Genomic DNA, 16605 nt, shown 5'->3' with positions numbered 1-16605 from the left:
CAGACTTTGAGCCCCCAATACAGCAGCTGTTCCCTGCTTTATAAATTGGGGGCTTGGCTGAAAATTTTAGTTGAGGGTTAAAAAAAAGGATTCCACTATTAAGAGGGGAAAAAGGGAGCTCAAAACTAGAGGCTTACATGATTTTTAAGGTCCATTTCAACTTCTAAGTCCTAAAATTCTAAAATCAGGACTGCAAAAGACCAATTAAAGGATAGTTTCAATACTTGTGCCTAAAAAAACATCCAAAGAACAAATGAATTAAGTATTTGCGCAGCCATTCCTGTTCAAAATAAGTCCAGCCCTCTGTTCTCTCATCAGCAGGTTACCCTTTTTAAAGAGAAAGAGATTCAGCTTCCCTAAAAGCAAAAAATCCTGTCTTCTCAAATCTGGAATTAAATTCACAGAAAGCAGTGGGGAGGAGAGAAGGTAATTCAACAGAAAGGATGCGTAAAATTTTTTAAATTGCATTTTGAAAGGTTCTTAGTAATTATTACCTGTTGGTTCCTCCATCTAAAATGTAGTAATTTCATAGCTCAAAAGTTTATTTACTAGTCTTTATCTAAGAAGTCGTTTTTTCTGCTTATGTCTTAGATACCTAAATCTATCTCTAGTTTTAATTTTTAACTTAAAAAAGGTTCATTTAGTTTGCACATTTATAGTATACTGTGATAAGAAATTTTTAGTCTTATCACAGGTAAAATTGTTTGGAGGTCATATTGGCATTTAGGTAGTTTTTCTTTCTCCAAACAGAGCACATACCTACTTACAAAAAAAAAAAATCCAAGGATCAATATTTAATATGCATAAAGGATGTACATTGATAATACGTGCTTTAAAAACCCAAGGATACAGTTCAATATTTAAATGGAATATATGTTTCACAAATATAAAAGATATTTCAATCCTCTTTCTAGTAATAGCAATCCTTTCATTTGTAAAATACTGATTCTGTATTTTGAAAAGAAAAGTCAAACTATTTTCAGACTTTTATGTAATTGTTTCAAATCCTCACTGAAGAGCCATTTTAAAACTCTCAACGCATATACTAAGAATATTAGGAATCATTCAATCTTGCAGCCTTAGGAAAAAAATGAAAATGTCACATATAATCAATATCTAGCCATCTCCTCATTTAATTATTCCTTCAAATACAAATAGACAACACTAAAATAACTGGCACCAAAGAAACATTATTTTTCCCTACTATTCCATTTATGAGTTTTTTGTTAAAAGTACTAAGTAGCATTTCTCAACTGAGCTGTCATGTGGGCAACTGCCACCCATCCCCAGCAAAGCAGGGCACCAGCGATGGAGCAGGTGCTCAGAAAGTTCCCAGTGACATTGTTCTGTCTTCATAAAGGTCATGCTGAGAAACATTTACAGCTGCAAGTCTGGGTTTGGGGGGTTTTGTTTTTCTGTTATTTAACACCGTAACTCTCTTTAAAAGTCCAGAGTTTTCCACATGCCTAAAGCAGATTTATTGATTTTTTTTTTCAGTTGTGTGAAATTGATGTTTACTCACAAGGTATTTGTTCTGTATGTTGAAACACTTATTCTAAATGTTATCTTGAGGGGGGAAATAGAAATGCTGGTAAAGTCAGAAGGAATGTTTAAAAGCTATTGATGGAAAAGCACATTTTTTTCTTTACAAAGTTAAGTAACTGAGGTTTGCTGAATTCAAATCCTTGTTAAGCAACAACAAGTCTAAATAGGTTTTTTTGTCTGTTTGTCTTTGGGTGTTTGTTCCTACTCAAAAAACATTTGACTAAGAGTCTCCACTTTTAATATAATTGAAGCAAAAGAAGGTATTATTGGGAATGTGGTGAGTTTATTTTCCTTAAAAAAGCATATGAATGCTGTTCGTTGTTTTTGCAATAGGAAAGTATAAAGAGAGTGCCTTATTCTTTAAAAAAATGTATCAAAGAAATGGACTCATTCTAAAGTGAACATAATCGATGTAACTTAAAGGACTAGGAGAGGAGAGGAAGAAACCCACTAAGATAGAATTCCTAAGTATTTAAGGTCGACTTCCTGTGAGCCTGAGATCCAATTTCCCAAAGCATTTTCCTTTTCATACCTAAGATGTAACTATTCACTGGGCCTGGGGTTAGCAACTTTTCAGAAATGGAGGATACAACTCTTTTCTCCCCCATAGGAAACAAAACCTAGAGTAGGCAAAACATTTCAACACACTCCCCCAAACATAGGTCTAGAGAATTATTCATCTCACCAATAGGTCTCAGCTTTTAAATGCATACCTTCTTGTGAATTACTGGAAAGCAGTGTTTCCAAAGTGAGACTCCCTGGTGATCTGGGGTGCCAGAGGAGACAACTTTAGAATACAGCATTAAATAACCTTGAATAAGAAAGTCATTTCCTTTTCAACTTTCTTTTAATCCCTGGTCTAGTCAAGGAGAAAGCCTCCGTTGGATGCAGGATGTCAAACACTTTGTATACTTGTTAACCTCCACTGCAAGAGGAAAATGAGCCTCTGACTCAGACCTGCCAGCAGGCACCAGTCAGTAACTACCTAGAAGTTAATAAACCAGATTATTGTCACTGTATGCTTTTCAGTAGTAATATTTTTCAAGTTTCCTTTTTATATCAATGTTTTTAAGGTTTAAAAAGGAAGTCAATTTAAAAGAAAAGAGTAAGTTTGAAATGGTCTAGATTCTCGCCATTCAAAATGAGATCAGTGGCCCAGCATCATCAGCTTCACCTGGGAACTTGTTAAAGGGCAGGCCTTCGGCGCCTCCCACACCTACTGACTTGGAGCGGGCAATCTAGACAAGATCCCCCTGAACTGTACACACATTCAAACCCGAGAACTCCAGGGCGGTGCACAAGTGTGCCCAAACCAACCACGCAGGCAGTGCGCAAATCACTGAGCTTTGGGGTCGCTGCTCTGGGCCGTCAGGTGGCCATCCTCCAGACGCTCATGGGAATCCACAAGTGCGGGCTGGGGTAACAAGGTGACTTCAGTGCTTTTTCAACAGGGAGTCACAAACCCTCAGTGGACCATGAGGTCAGGGAGTGAATCTAAATCAGTAGTGCTGGGGCTGTTACAGAAAAGTTAAAAGTACTTAAAATATGCTCCTACAGTAACCTGTCATGCTGTAGATCCTTCTTTTTTACCAACAAATACTACAGTATAAATGCTCCTTAATCCTCCCCTGTATCCCAGCCCTCCTTCAAGGGCTGGGATTTTCTGCACACCTTCCACAAGGGACGAAATGACAAGGCTCTGTGCACCTACTGAATTAGAATGCCCTGGCCTTTTCTCCCAGCCTTGAGAACAGAGAGAAGATTATGCTTGGAAATATGACAGCTGGGGTCTTCTCCATCAGGGGAGAGTACTAGAGGCAGAGAACCCAGCTCTCAGTGCCCCCATTAATGCCCCACAGGAGAAGCCTTGCAGTCATCCCTCACCACGATGGTGATCCATGTAGTCAAGGATCCACATAGTTCAGGCCAAAATCCTACTTACACATTGACTGGAAGGACAGACAAGGGGAGAGCCTGAATTATCTGTATCCCTGACTTGATACTCACCTTCACAACATGGAGAATTTGTCTGCAATACAGAGTTAAACAATGACCAGAATATGCAGGACTTATGATACCCAAAAGATAAGCATATATAGTTATAGCCATCTAGATATTTCCAGAATATCCAGATTTAACAGTTGTCAATAAAGTGTGTCTATTTCCCACAGGTGTTAGGTCTAACACCAGAACACCATATAAGAAACTCAACTTTCCAGTACAAAACACTAATATGAGACTGTTTGGTTTTGCAAAAAAATGAAAAGTGAATCTAATTGGGTAAAGAAAAATGTGAAAATTAACAACAAACAATAGATGTGAATTCATGATCTGGTATCTATAAGAATTACATGCCATTTGTTACAATGAAAAGAACATTGTGAACACTTGTAGATCTTTTTTCCCTTCAGTTATTTTGAGAATGCACTTAGATAGGCAGAACGTTACAGAGAACAGAAAATACAGGTTACAGCATAGTATTATTTTAATGGTTCTGAGAGAAGTTAAGCAAAAAACAACCAAAGAAATTATGGGTGTTAAAGAAAATAAAGTAATAATTACTAATACCTATTGAATATTCCAAGCAGTTTATACATATAACTCCTCTAATCCTTAGGACTCTGAAGTATTAGGTCTTAATACTACCATTAATAACATTACTTAATACAACTACTAAGGATGCCATTTTGCGGATGAGGAGGAGACTTAACAGCAAGGTGACTAAGTCACCTGTCTAAGGTCACAGGCCTAGGCATGGAGCTAGGTAAAAACCCAAATACATTCAAGTTCCAAACTTAACACCAGACTTCTGCTTGTTTACCACGAGGTACAAGAATGCCCAAGTTAGAGTGAACCTGCATTACTCTCTAATTTTAGACCATATAAAGAATTTTTCTAAAAGGTTAATGACCTGTGGAGTCCTCATCAGTTAAAGGGCTGGGCCATTTTGACACCAGACTACCACCTTAAAACAGGAGAACTAAGTTTTGGCATTAAATGCTGCCACAGTGATTAGAACTACTTACTTGGCAGAATTCAGTTTTAAGGCTGCTCCAGGGGGAAATATTAACAGCTGGGGGAAATTTTTGTTGGAAGCAAAACATTATACTTTGAGAAATGCTGAAGTCAAGTGTTCCCCTTTACTAGGACTACTTAATTAAGTACAAAGCATTAAAATAGCTGGCCTGAATATTTATTAGAGCACCAGCTGTTCCCTCCAGATTTTTAGAAATTCAAGATTTAGTGCCAAGTAAAATTTTGAAAAAAATTCAACAAGTAAGAAGAGCCCTACATCTTGTAATTCTTATCTAAATAGTAAATAGTTGCTGGAAAAGGTATAAGAACATCACTATGTCTTTTCAAAGAAAGGGGGCTAATGTTTTGTCATCCACTTCCAAATACCATTTTGTTACTGAGGTTGGTGATTAAATTGTGTAAAAATTCTTCCTTGCATTTTACAATTAATGATCCTTTATGTACATACAGATAATACCACAGGGTTAACCACAGGGTTCGTATGCCATTCTGGGTTTGTTTTTAAGGGTGGTGAGAACGATGCCCCAGTAAAACTGCTCAGAGAAATAATTTAGATTTGTGTTCAAAATTTTATTTCTTTCAAAAGATTTCCACTTTAGGAGCCCCCTAAATCAAATTCCTAATTTTTCTAAGAGGGTAAAGAGAAAGGAAGCAGTCAAGAAAATAATGGGGAAATTCATCACCCACACTCTGAATATTCTACATTGAAACTTTTCTTTCTAAAGGAAACTGACAAATACCAGGTTTGGGTCTGTGGGGTTTGCTTTACTGTCAGCAATTTGTGTCAGTGCCGCACATTTGGATGTGGGAGAAGAAACATCCCTACTGCAGCATTATAGCAGTGAAGTCAATGAAACTGCCATTGCCATGTCAAAGCAACCCACCCCCCACCAAGAATGAGGACTTTGCGGGGGGGTGAGGGGGGGAGCACAGGAGGAAGCCTGGGAAATAGAGGCTGAAAGGAAGCATGTTGAGCAGGGAGGCTGATCCTGGAAGGGGAGGACAGCTCACGGTCTGGGGCCTGGGGCTAGACCCAGTCCACTGTGCTGCAGGGTGCCGAAGAGCAAGGGTGGAGGAACAAAATGTCTACTTCTTCACTGTTCCTGTCGAGTAAATAACTACATGCTACTAATTTTTAGCATACCAAACATGGCACAAGAGGTTCTCTTTAGCAGAGATTGTCTCATTTTGTTTTTAGGGCTTTCAGGTTTAAAAATAAACTGGTATTTTTGAATTAATAAAAAATTCCATGAGGGATAAAATAGGCCACATTATTTTTTCTCACAAGCAAAAAACACTAGCTTCATGTGTCGGTGAAATCAGTCACCCTTTGGTCATAGCTCCACACCACCCACTCCCAGCTCCCTTACAAGTCCCCTCCAGAGAGGAAGAGATGCCTTTGTTGCCAAGAAAAACAAGCCTGTGCTTCTCAACCTCAGCTGAGCATCAGAATCACCTGCAGGGATTTAGAATGCACACACACACACACACACACACACACACACACACAGGGATTTGGAATGAACACACACACACACACACACACACACACAGGGATTTAGAATGAACACACACACACACACACACGCAGGGATTTAGAATGAACACACACACATACACGTCCCATCCTGGACCTACTGAATCAGATTTCCTGGTGGGAAGACTGAAATTTCCTGACTAGCAACTTAACTAATTAGGCTGCTATATCTCTAAAGGGCTGAGATATCAACTAATCCTACAGAAGTCACCCCTTATCCGTGAGAGGGACATCATGCACGTGAAGTACATGCATAGGAGGAAACCCAAATGATGAGTAACTTTTTTAAAGCACTCCTTGACCATCAAGATTCAAAAACATCTGAAGGCTAGAATGGTGGTTTTTCAACTGTTTGTTTAAACAGTAGACTTTTTTTTCAAGAAAAATCCTTCATGTCATCCCACAAATCAAACCTAATGGCTGAACTTCTCTGGGGAAAGAGAGGTCAGAGCCACTCCCACTCAGGCCTGAGCACACCTCAAGGAAACCTCAGGCTGCTGTTAGCACACTTTGCAAGCCATTGGGCCAGAATAAGACATTTAAATAGAATAAATACATAGTATTAAATCTGAATTCACATAATTAACTGGAGGATTAGGGCTTCTGATTACCCTAGGGATGGGTTTAATAGTCCATTCGAGAAAGAGGTGAAGATTTCATCACTGGAAATTCAGCTTAAACCAACAATGTTCTCTGACGGCCAGGAAAAGTATGTGCTGTTTAATAACTACTATCTGCATCGAGAGATTTACCTTTTATAAGCAACTTCACATGCATGAGCACATTTGATACTGCATAATAACTCAGCAAGCCGTTGGAATTATTTTCCCTATATTTTAGATGAGCAACTGAGGAAATAATTTGTGAGAATAACTTACTCAAAGATGAATCCAGGCAGTAGTCGAGGCTTCTGCCTCTAGGTCCAGCATGGCATAGAGACATAAGCAGGAGAGTAACAGCCCACAGCTCTCTGGATGAGTGGAACAGTGTGTAAAGAATGTGTTTCATGCTAGTTGCTACATTAATGGAGGTGTGTCCAAATAGGACCACAGAGTATCATGACCAGGACGAAGAACAATCTGGAAATAATATATGAAGAACACATGGAGGAACTAAAAGCTTCAAGTGCAAAATGGGAGGAATGACATAACATAATAGCTATTTTTAAATAATGAAGAGCTATGGAGAAGGGAGGTCAGCCTTCTCAAGAGTAACGTAGGTCCTTTCCTTTCTCCTTCCTGAAAAGAATCAGTCCTAAAGCCATTAGTGGAAGCCAAGCAAGATATGCCTTTGTGCAGGACAGGTATGGGGAGGGATGTGGAAGCACAGAGCAATGCATCAGAGCATGGTAAGAGTAGAAGGGTATTCACCTCAGGGTGTGGGGTTGTGGTGTGGCATGCTGGAGCACCAGCAGGTAAGGAGGACAACCATGTGAGGGGCAGAGGCAGCTGTGCAAGACTGCTACATATGGGGAGATTTGTCAAAGAAGTAAATCATTAAAAATAATGGGAGCTAAGAATCCCACTGTCAAAGAAGGTAGCTATAAATATAGAAAAGGAAAAACTTACAAAAATCTTGGTGGTATTAGATAGGGATTTGAAAACTAATGGTTTTCAAAATATATAGATAAAGGTAGAAATGCAGCTGTAAATAATGGGTCTGTGTGCATCTATGTGTATACATACACCTAGTCCAAAGATCTGTCCACTGAGAGGCACCAGGGGTGCTGATACAGCATGGCAATGAGCACACTTAGTGACTAAATCTTGGCCTCTAAATACCATTCTCCACTAAAATGAACCAGGGCTCCTTGCAGAAATGGAAGACGAAAAAAGATGACACCAATAAACGACAAGATAAACTTGGAACATCTTGTTCTGCCAGAAAGCAAATAAGTGCTCAAAGAATGACAGGAGTTAAGGGCACAGGAGGCAGCATGAAAAGACTGCAACAGAATGCCAAACCCAGGACCAACAGGAGCCTCGGAGGAAGTAATGAAAGTAACTACTTCATTAAAACACACTGAAAAAAGGAAATGATAAGTTCTTACTGATGTAAATAAATTAGATGATTGAAAATCTGATGAGAAATGGCCTATTTATATAGTTTCAAAGTAACTTGTCACAACATATGTATTAATTTAAAAAGGAAAAAGAGTAACTTAATGGTGGACAGTCTTGGCAGACAATATTTTAATCAAGTGACCATCATCAGAAATGGGACAAAGTGAAATTAGTGCCACATGTCCGGGGTGTAACAAGTTTAACACAGTACCATTTCTGTAATTTTCCTGCCAAAGATGCAAAACCTGAATGTAAAAATGAGGGAATGGCAGACAAACCCAAATTGAGGGACATTCTACAAAACAACTGCCTTATAATCTTCAAAAGTGTCCAGATCCTCACAGGAAAGGGCTGGAAGAGGTTAAAAAGACCTCCCTAAATGCAAAGTGTGTTCTGAAATGGATTCCTTTGCTTTGCAAGACATAATTGGAACAATTGGAAAACTTGAATGAGGTCTAAGGATTATATGATGGTAATGTATCAATAGTAATTTCCTGTTATGTAATTGCTGTACTGTGGCTGTCCAGGAGAATATCCTACAGAAATTTATAGGAAATATACACTGAGGTGTTGGTGTAATAGCCATCATACTGGCAACCTTTTCTCAAATGCTTTAGGACTAAAACAAATCATACCACTTGGAATTTTTCTGCAGGTTTGAGATTGTTTTTCAAAATAAAAGAGAAATCAACAGTAGTAAATTAGGAAGATGGAAGTTACAGAGAAACAGATTAGATCTACTTCAAGGAGAGATGAAAGTCTAATGATTAAAGTGGTCCAAAAGCAGATCCATCCTTAGAAGGGTTGGCAGGGTGTTAGAGAGAAATGCCTCACTGAATAGGATGTTAGAGATGACACCTATGTACTTTCCAATGATTCTGTAATTTGTTCATTCACCAAACATTTATTAAACACCTACTGTGTTTCAGACATTGTGCTAGACACTGGGCTTATGAACATGACTGAGAGACAGTCCTTGCAACTGAGGCCCTTATAATCCAGTGAAGTATGAAGTATGATCATTCGGAAGTTAGAAATTTAAGACAGTCATCAGTGTTACATATAGAAAGAAGCATGTAACTCAAGAACATTGTCTTTAATATTCCAATTTTCATTTCTGAATTTTTAGACTACACAATCATTTATTATTCTATCATATCCTTTAACAACATTTTCATCCTAACTTTTTTGTGGTTGTGGGTGGTGTTAATTGAGGCATATGCAAAAACTTTATCACTTTTCAATTATGAACAGATGTAAGTGACTTACTTAATGTTTTATTTTAAAATAACAAGCATCTTCTAAAATAACTTTCAAAGGAGAAGCTAGGGTTATAGTAACTGGCAGAGACTTAACATTCCAAAAGTGAACCTTGACATGTTCTTCAACACCTCAAAAGTCACTCCACACCTCTGTACTCCAATTTCTTCATCTGTCACAAAAGGTATCATAATATGCTGGTAAGACACTTAGTGATATTTAGAAGAAAGACATCATAATTATAAAGCTCTGTTAAAATACAGGTTGCTTTCACCTTTTGCCAGAGACTATTACTGCAGACATAGTAAGACAGAGTAAACCATCCACATAAGCTCACCTTGGCAATTTTATGGTGAATGGAACATTATTTGGTTTTCCAACTTTTCCCCTAGGCTTCATTCCAATCTTCTAGGCATATCATCAGGTGGGAATGCTTCAGTGCCTTCTCACTGACCCAAGGGGCAGCCAGACCAAGCAAGCAAGTATTTCATTCCTTCCTCCACTGAGGTCTGTACACCTTCTTACATTTCTTCCCATAAGACATTTTCATAACCATTTTTAGCTTTCTTTCTACCATTTCCCTGTAATTCAAAAGGCAATTTAGAGTCCCATCTGGTTGCCATTGAAGCTAACAGATGTCTAGCAAATTAAAACAAAAATTATGACTTATAAACTGCTGATGTATCATCATTCCAGAACATCTTACAATTTATAGTGAATCATAAGATAAGGCTTCCTACTTGATGCCCCCCCAAGGTTCCCTAAATCTCTCTCTTCTCTGAATTTAAACCCTATGAAAACAAATTAGATACAACATTCCACCAACAACTCAGGATAAGCCTCCACTTAAAGACGCAATGTAATACTGGAAAGCACATCAAAGAGAAATTTGGCCTTAAGTATCCAAGGCTGTTCTAATCTTTGTACAGCGAAGGGAAGAAAAAAATGAGCTGGTCCTCCCAAGTCACTGAAAGCTTCCACTGTTCCATAGGGTGTTGTTCTAATAAACAACAACTCAATCTTCTGAATCCATTCACCTCATCTCTTTCATACATCTTAAGGGCATCGTGATTACCTGCTTGTAATGATGCCAAAACACTAGACCAGGTGTTCCAGAAGTTCTATAGTCCAGGATGGAACTAGTATGAAATCTGGATACAATAACAACAATGATATTCACCATTTGTTAATTATTGAGGCATTGTACTGAGTAACACATTATCTCACTGAATCCTTGAAACTACAACTCCATTACATAACATTATCTTTCATTTACAAACAAGAAATAAGGCTCAGTACAGTGTCTGTATTTTCCAAAGATGGCCACAATCCACATGACCTTGACATCTATCCACCAAAAGGTGGAATCTCTTTCTTTACCTCTTGAAATTAAGCAGGCTCCATCTGTGCTTTAACCAGCAAATCAGATGAAAGTGATATCGGGCCTGTTCTGCCTATAGCCTTAACTGGCTGGAAGCTGCTTCTTCCTGTCTCAGAGACACAGAGAAGCCACATCTAGGTATTCCAGCCAACACCCCTGGCGAAGCTCTCAGCAAGTAACAACTGCCAGTCCTGTGAGTGTGCCATCCGGGGCATCCCACCCCAACAAGCCTTTCGAGACCTCCAGCTCCAGCCGCATCTCACGGCAACTGCAGGCAAGGCCCCAAGTGCAACTGCCCAGGTAAACCTGGTCAAATCACAGAATGGTGAGATACAGTACTAAAGCTTGGCTTAAACCACTAGGTTTTAGGGTTATTTGTTACATGGCAATAGATAACCAGAATACCAGATCAATTTACTTGCCGAGGACAGTTAAGTATAAGAGCCAGAATCTAAAAGTGTGCAGAGCAGTAGACGATGAGATGTGGGAGTACAGTATCAAAAAGAAGCTACTTTAAAACGAAACTCCCTTTTCCTTCTCCCACCCCAAAATAGCCTCAGGGTTTTCCAAAAATGTCCTACTATGGTGACAGCCTCCATAAAATCAATTCCCTTCTGGCTTGAGTTCTTCCAATACAAAATAGGGAAAATGAGATTTTCCCCACCACCCTATGACAACTAATGAGAAAGGAATCTGTACAAGATGTTGACTTTGTTACTCAGAATATCATTACAACTGTTATATAAAAGGAATTTGTAACTCTAATAATAAAAATATATCTAATGACTCACAGGACTGCATTTGAGATTCACAGTGGGGACAGAGAAGAATGCATACTATACCAATAAGCGAATAAGCTGAGAAGAAATAAGGGATTTTTTTTAATTAAAGGATCTTTCTGTAATTTAACAGATGTCTCAATATATGTTACTTTCATTATATATTGGTGCCTGTCTCCTGTATTTTTCTTCCCCAGCATAATGGAATTCTATAGACTCATTCTTTGTCAGAACTAGAAAGAACCTCACAACTCATCCAACTCCCTCATTTTAAAAGCTGAAAAATTGAGGCCCAGGGCACTTAGGGATTAGCAAGGTGTCAAACTATCCATTGGTAAGAGAACCAAACACTCAAAGCTGGTGCTACCATATTTTCGATTTTATTTTACCAGAACGATACTTCCAGATGTCTTCAACATATTTCAGATTTATTCTAGCATTTCTCAGTGTGTAAATGAAAGATTAGGAATCCATGTTCTCTGTTATCAATCTCTTCTTCATAACTATATAAAAGTAGGACTGAGTCCGCTGTTAGTGGCAATCACAGACAGGAATGGTGACCCTGTAGAGAGGAGAGGGTGTGCAACTCTATAAAAGCAGGCTGTCAGGTAACTGACCCCAGTTCTTCAGTCACTTAACATCTTAGTCTGCTTTACTTGAACCAAATCTCACTGTTGCCTTTCTGCTGGTCATGACTAGAGATCATGGTACTGAAAAACTGGGAGATACAAAAATGTAGTAATTTTGAAGCAGACAACAGGATAGGAAAGGTATGAGGGGGCATCAGAGTAAATGGCTTTAGGCATAGAAAGGAGGGACAGGGTGTATAGAAAGCAGAGTAAGAGAAGGGCCCATAAAACAAAAGCATCTACTTAACAATTCTGCCTGAAGCAGCTGGTTTAGTTCCACAGCCTAGGTCTGTTTTCAGGCTTCTTATAAAATTCCCCCCAGAAATGAAGACCTTCAAATTAGACAAGATGTGGTTCTATTCTGGATCTCTCTATGCAAGCACCCTGCAATTCTTTGAAGCTCTTCACAATTCCAGGGGTTTTGCTACAACCTAATCCACAGAAAATACTAAATTTGCCTCTGTACATTCTACAAAATGACATCAAATTGTCAGGGAAACAGGCCCAAATCCCTTTATTTCTTTTCCACCTCCCGCTATAAAACTGCAGAGAAAGCCCCTGGGTGCTTTTTGTTGCCTGGAAGCTGAAATGTGCAACTTTGGAAGTATTCAAGTAGAAACAAGGGGCCTAGACTCACTACCCCAACAATTGAGCAGTCCCTGACTCTCCAAGGCATAAAGTTTCGAGTTCCAATAAAATCAAAACACCCCACTCTGAAATGTGACTACTCACCACTTTTAAATATTTCCAGCAGAGGTTAAAAGAAAAAAGCAGCAGCAGCGAAGACAATAATTTCTTCTTCCTGTATTTGCATCATTGTTTGACTACAGGGAGGGGGATGTCCACAACAGGAATCACGTGTGATCACTGGCAAAAAACTGTCAATGACTGTGTATAATATTTATTCATGTGACCCACCCCCTTCACTATCTTTATCTGTCCTGAAGACGGATGACATGCCAACACAGAAAGTGGTCTCCAATCCCTTTTATTTCTTTTTGCGAAACACACCTGACCAATGCAAGATGCTACTGTAGAAAACAGAAAAGAAAAATGAAATAGTCCAGTAAATGTGTTTTAGAGAAAAAAAAGAGTATAAAGAACTGTATTGATAACTACTCTCCTAGATGGACATGTTTACAGCAGATGGCCAAAATTAAAGGAGAATCAACATAAATACACCCTGTGTTCAGACTTCTGTGGATTATTACTGATCCCACGGTTGGATTATTGTTCATCTCACACTGAACCTACAATGAAGAGCAACTTGGACAACCCCCCAGACAGCCACCATCTTTACTTTCCATCGGGGCACGGGTGCCCAGTAAGGAAGAGGATGGGACGCGATGAGATGGGGAGAGAAAATAACGTGGTCTTTTGAATCAACGTTTTCCCTTGTCCTACTGAACTCTTTGTCTGATAGCTGAACACATGAGATCAAGGAAAAGAATCCAAACAAAACAAAAGAATAGGCGTCCCAGCCTAATTACAATAGGTGCCCAGCACATTGTAGTACCAGCGGAGCCAAAGCGTGGTTTGAATTTTGCGTTTAAGCATTTGCTCTCTCTGTAACCCCAATAAAACATCTCACACCTTCTCTGCATTTCTCTAGGGTTTCCCCAAAACAGCCCGCTCTCTGCTACTCCTTAGAAAAGGAGGACGTGAGGCACGAGCACACTGAAACATATGTTGATGGTGACTTATTATCCTGACAACATATGTATAGAAATAAATCCCTCCATCCTACACGCCCACTAGCCAGTCCATAACCCAAAAGGAGCGCTTTCCAGCTTCAAGGGAAGAGCTTGCAGGAAGCCTTATTTACGTGCACATTACAGAATCATATACACCGCATCTGCATCCTACACAAAGCCCGAGATGGTGCAAGAAGATACACGCTGAGCATGGCACAGACCAGCCGCGGCAACACCGAGCCAAGCCCTCGTCCAATCAGATCCCTGTTAGAAGGTGGACCTCGGGGTCGGCTCTGCCCGAATAGCCTTCCCTATTATGACACTACGCTCTACCCAACATCCATACCCCACTGGGAGCAAATCTAATTCGTGTGGCTGCTCATTTCTCAAACTGCCGAGCCGTTCTTTCGTCTGCATCCCTTATAAAGCCACCCCAAGGCCTGGGTGCCCCCTTTCCAGCTCGGTTTGTCTTTTTACCTCTTCCCATTCCTAGAAGGATTAAATGTTGATCTCTCCAACACGCAAGCTGGAAAGGCGGAAGGCAAATGCCTCTCCTTGCTCCGGCAAACGCCCGAGGGGCTGCGAAAAGTAAAGGCATCGAGCAACGTGGAGGAAATCGTTGCCAATCGATCAGCCACAATAGTTGCAATCCAGAAGCGCTCCAACTTACCCAAAATATGACATTGAAGCCAAATATGAAATATTTGATGCAACAACTGACTTCAGGACCCTTGTAGTGCTTCCCGGACATCCTCTGGGTTCATGAAGACACTTGCCCCGGCAGCCCGAGTTTGGAGCCCCTGAGCACCGTTGCTCGGGGCAGCCCGGCGGGGAGCGGGGACTCGGGGACGCCGCTGGGGGCCGCGGCGGCGGCCCGGGCTGAACTGCGCGGGGACCGACCGGCGGAAAGCGGTTCCCGCACCTCCAGACCCTGCGCGTCGAGGTCGCCCGAGCCGACGTGGTCGCGAGCCGGAGAGGAATCCGTCCGCTGCCCCCGGGAGCCTCGCCGAAGCTGGCCAGGAGCACAAGCGTGCGCCCGCGTCCGTCCGCCAGGCGATCTGTGGTGGGTCGGTGCCCGGGCTTCGGGCAAACGCGGCCGCGGCAGATGCTGGTGGAGACGCTACCCGCCCGCCCGCTCGTGCGCGCCCTCCCACCCCTCGCTCCGCCCACCGATCGCTCCGCCCTCTCGGCTCCTGTTCCCCCGCCCGCCGCCGGAGCCTCGGTGAGGCGCGCGCACGGGCTGGGGCGCGCGCCGCCGCCTCCGCGGCCGTCCGCTCTACGCGCTCCCCTCCTCCCCGCCCCTCTCCGGCCGCCGGGGCGCCACGGGACCCGAGCGCTGCGGCGGGTGGGTGCGGCGGACAGCAGGAGGCAGGGAGAAGGGAGAGCGCCCGGGAGCGGGCCATCTGGGAGCAGCCCGGCGGAGCGACCGGGACTGAGCTGCGGGTCCCTTTCCGCCGCGGCAGCGGCAGACAGCTTCGGGAGACGGCGGGAAAGGCGCCGCTCCGGGGCGAAGGGGCTGCGCGAGCGGGGAGTCCTCAGGCGCCCGCCCCGACGCGCCCCCTTCCGGTGTGAGCGCAGTCACCGGCCCGCCTCCGCCTCCGGGTTCGGCCACGAGCAGAGACGCCCGGCCGGCCGGAGAGCCGCAGAGAGAAGGGGCGCAGACTTCGCTGGGGGAAAGGGGGAGGATCGGGTGTTCGGGAAGGACGAGAAGCGAGGGGAGTGGAGGGGCAAATCAGGAAGACTGCAGAGGAAAGACTCCCGAATCCCAGTGTGGCTCCAACCCAGCCTCCCCACCTGCAGGGAAATGAGCTTCGTCCCAGAAATGAGGACGAAGACGGAGAGATGGCCCAGAGGAGGCCTGACCCAGGGCACGATCTTCGCTCTAAGGGGTGGCAACAACACAGACCTAGACAGCGAATGCCCTCCGCGGGACGGAGAGTGCGAGGGCCCCGACTGGTTTCCGACACTGACCGGAGTCCTGGAGCTCCAGGATGGTCTTCTGGGATATCCGACTTGAGCTTATAGACAGTGAACCATTAAGCCTAGGAAAAGGTAGAACCCGTGGCTGGAAAATGTTTTTAGAGCCCTACCTGAGAAGGTGTGCCCATTAGTTGCAATATCCGCCCTCCTCGTGGAACATTTTCATAGGTGCTGGCAAGCAGATACCAGTATTTCTTGGAAGAAGAATGAAGAACCGCTCAGAACTGTATGCCAACGTCTAAGGGAACTTTTTTAAGGTTTTAAAAAGCTAGAAAGAGAAACGAGATCGGGAAAATTTCATAACACCACTTCGTGTAAACTGGTACCGGGCACAAAAATCTGCATGTTTCCTAAGCACCCCAGGTAATAACTGAGAACACTTTTGTTTGAGGGTTGCCCTAGTTAACACCCTCTCACTTTGCTCAAACACTGGCTAGTTAGTTGACAACCTATAGTCCAGCTTTGGAGGGGCAAGAAGTTAACTTTCCTTTACAATAAGCCACACTTTGAGTTAGGTGTGGCCTTGCAACAGATTAAGGGTGTGTTGAGCTGACAGGTAGGAGTCAGGGTACCCACAAAAGTGGGACCATCAGGAGATCATACCCATTCATACCACAGACTGACACTGGCTAAGAGTGACTTCAGTCCTTAGGATGAAATAACCCTTTCTCCCTCAAAGTACCCTCCACCCACCCAAAACA

General features: G+C 42.3%; 1 protein-coding gene across 3 annotated transcripts in view; it reads right to left on the bottom strand.

Moving 5' to 3' along the window:
- TSPAN5 (tetraspanin 5) overlaps positions 1–16047 on the bottom strand; it is a 156866-nt gene extending 140819 nt beyond the window's left edge. Inside the window, exon 1 of one of the 3 annotated variants that reach the window (XM_073237271.1) lies at positions 16015–16047. In XM_073237271.1, coding sequence (XP_073093372.1) covers positions 16015–16032 — 18 coding nt within the window. In that variant the 5' untranslated portion in view covers positions 16033–16047. Of the gene's footprint in view, positions 1–14594; positions 15039–16014 lie in introns of those variants that run through there. The other 2 variants (XM_073237273.1, XM_017656220.3) reach the window with 2 other exon arrangements.
- Positions 16048–16605: the final 558 nt, after the last annotated feature.

Source organism: Manis javanica, chromosome 5 (assembly GCF_040802235.1).
Source record: "Manis javanica isolate MJ-LG chromosome 5, MJ_LKY, whole genome shotgun sequence".
Taxonomy (NCBI): domain Eukaryota; kingdom Metazoa; phylum Chordata; class Mammalia; order Pholidota; family Manidae; genus Manis; species Manis javanica.
This window is presented reverse-complemented; position numbering and strand designations above follow the sequence as displayed.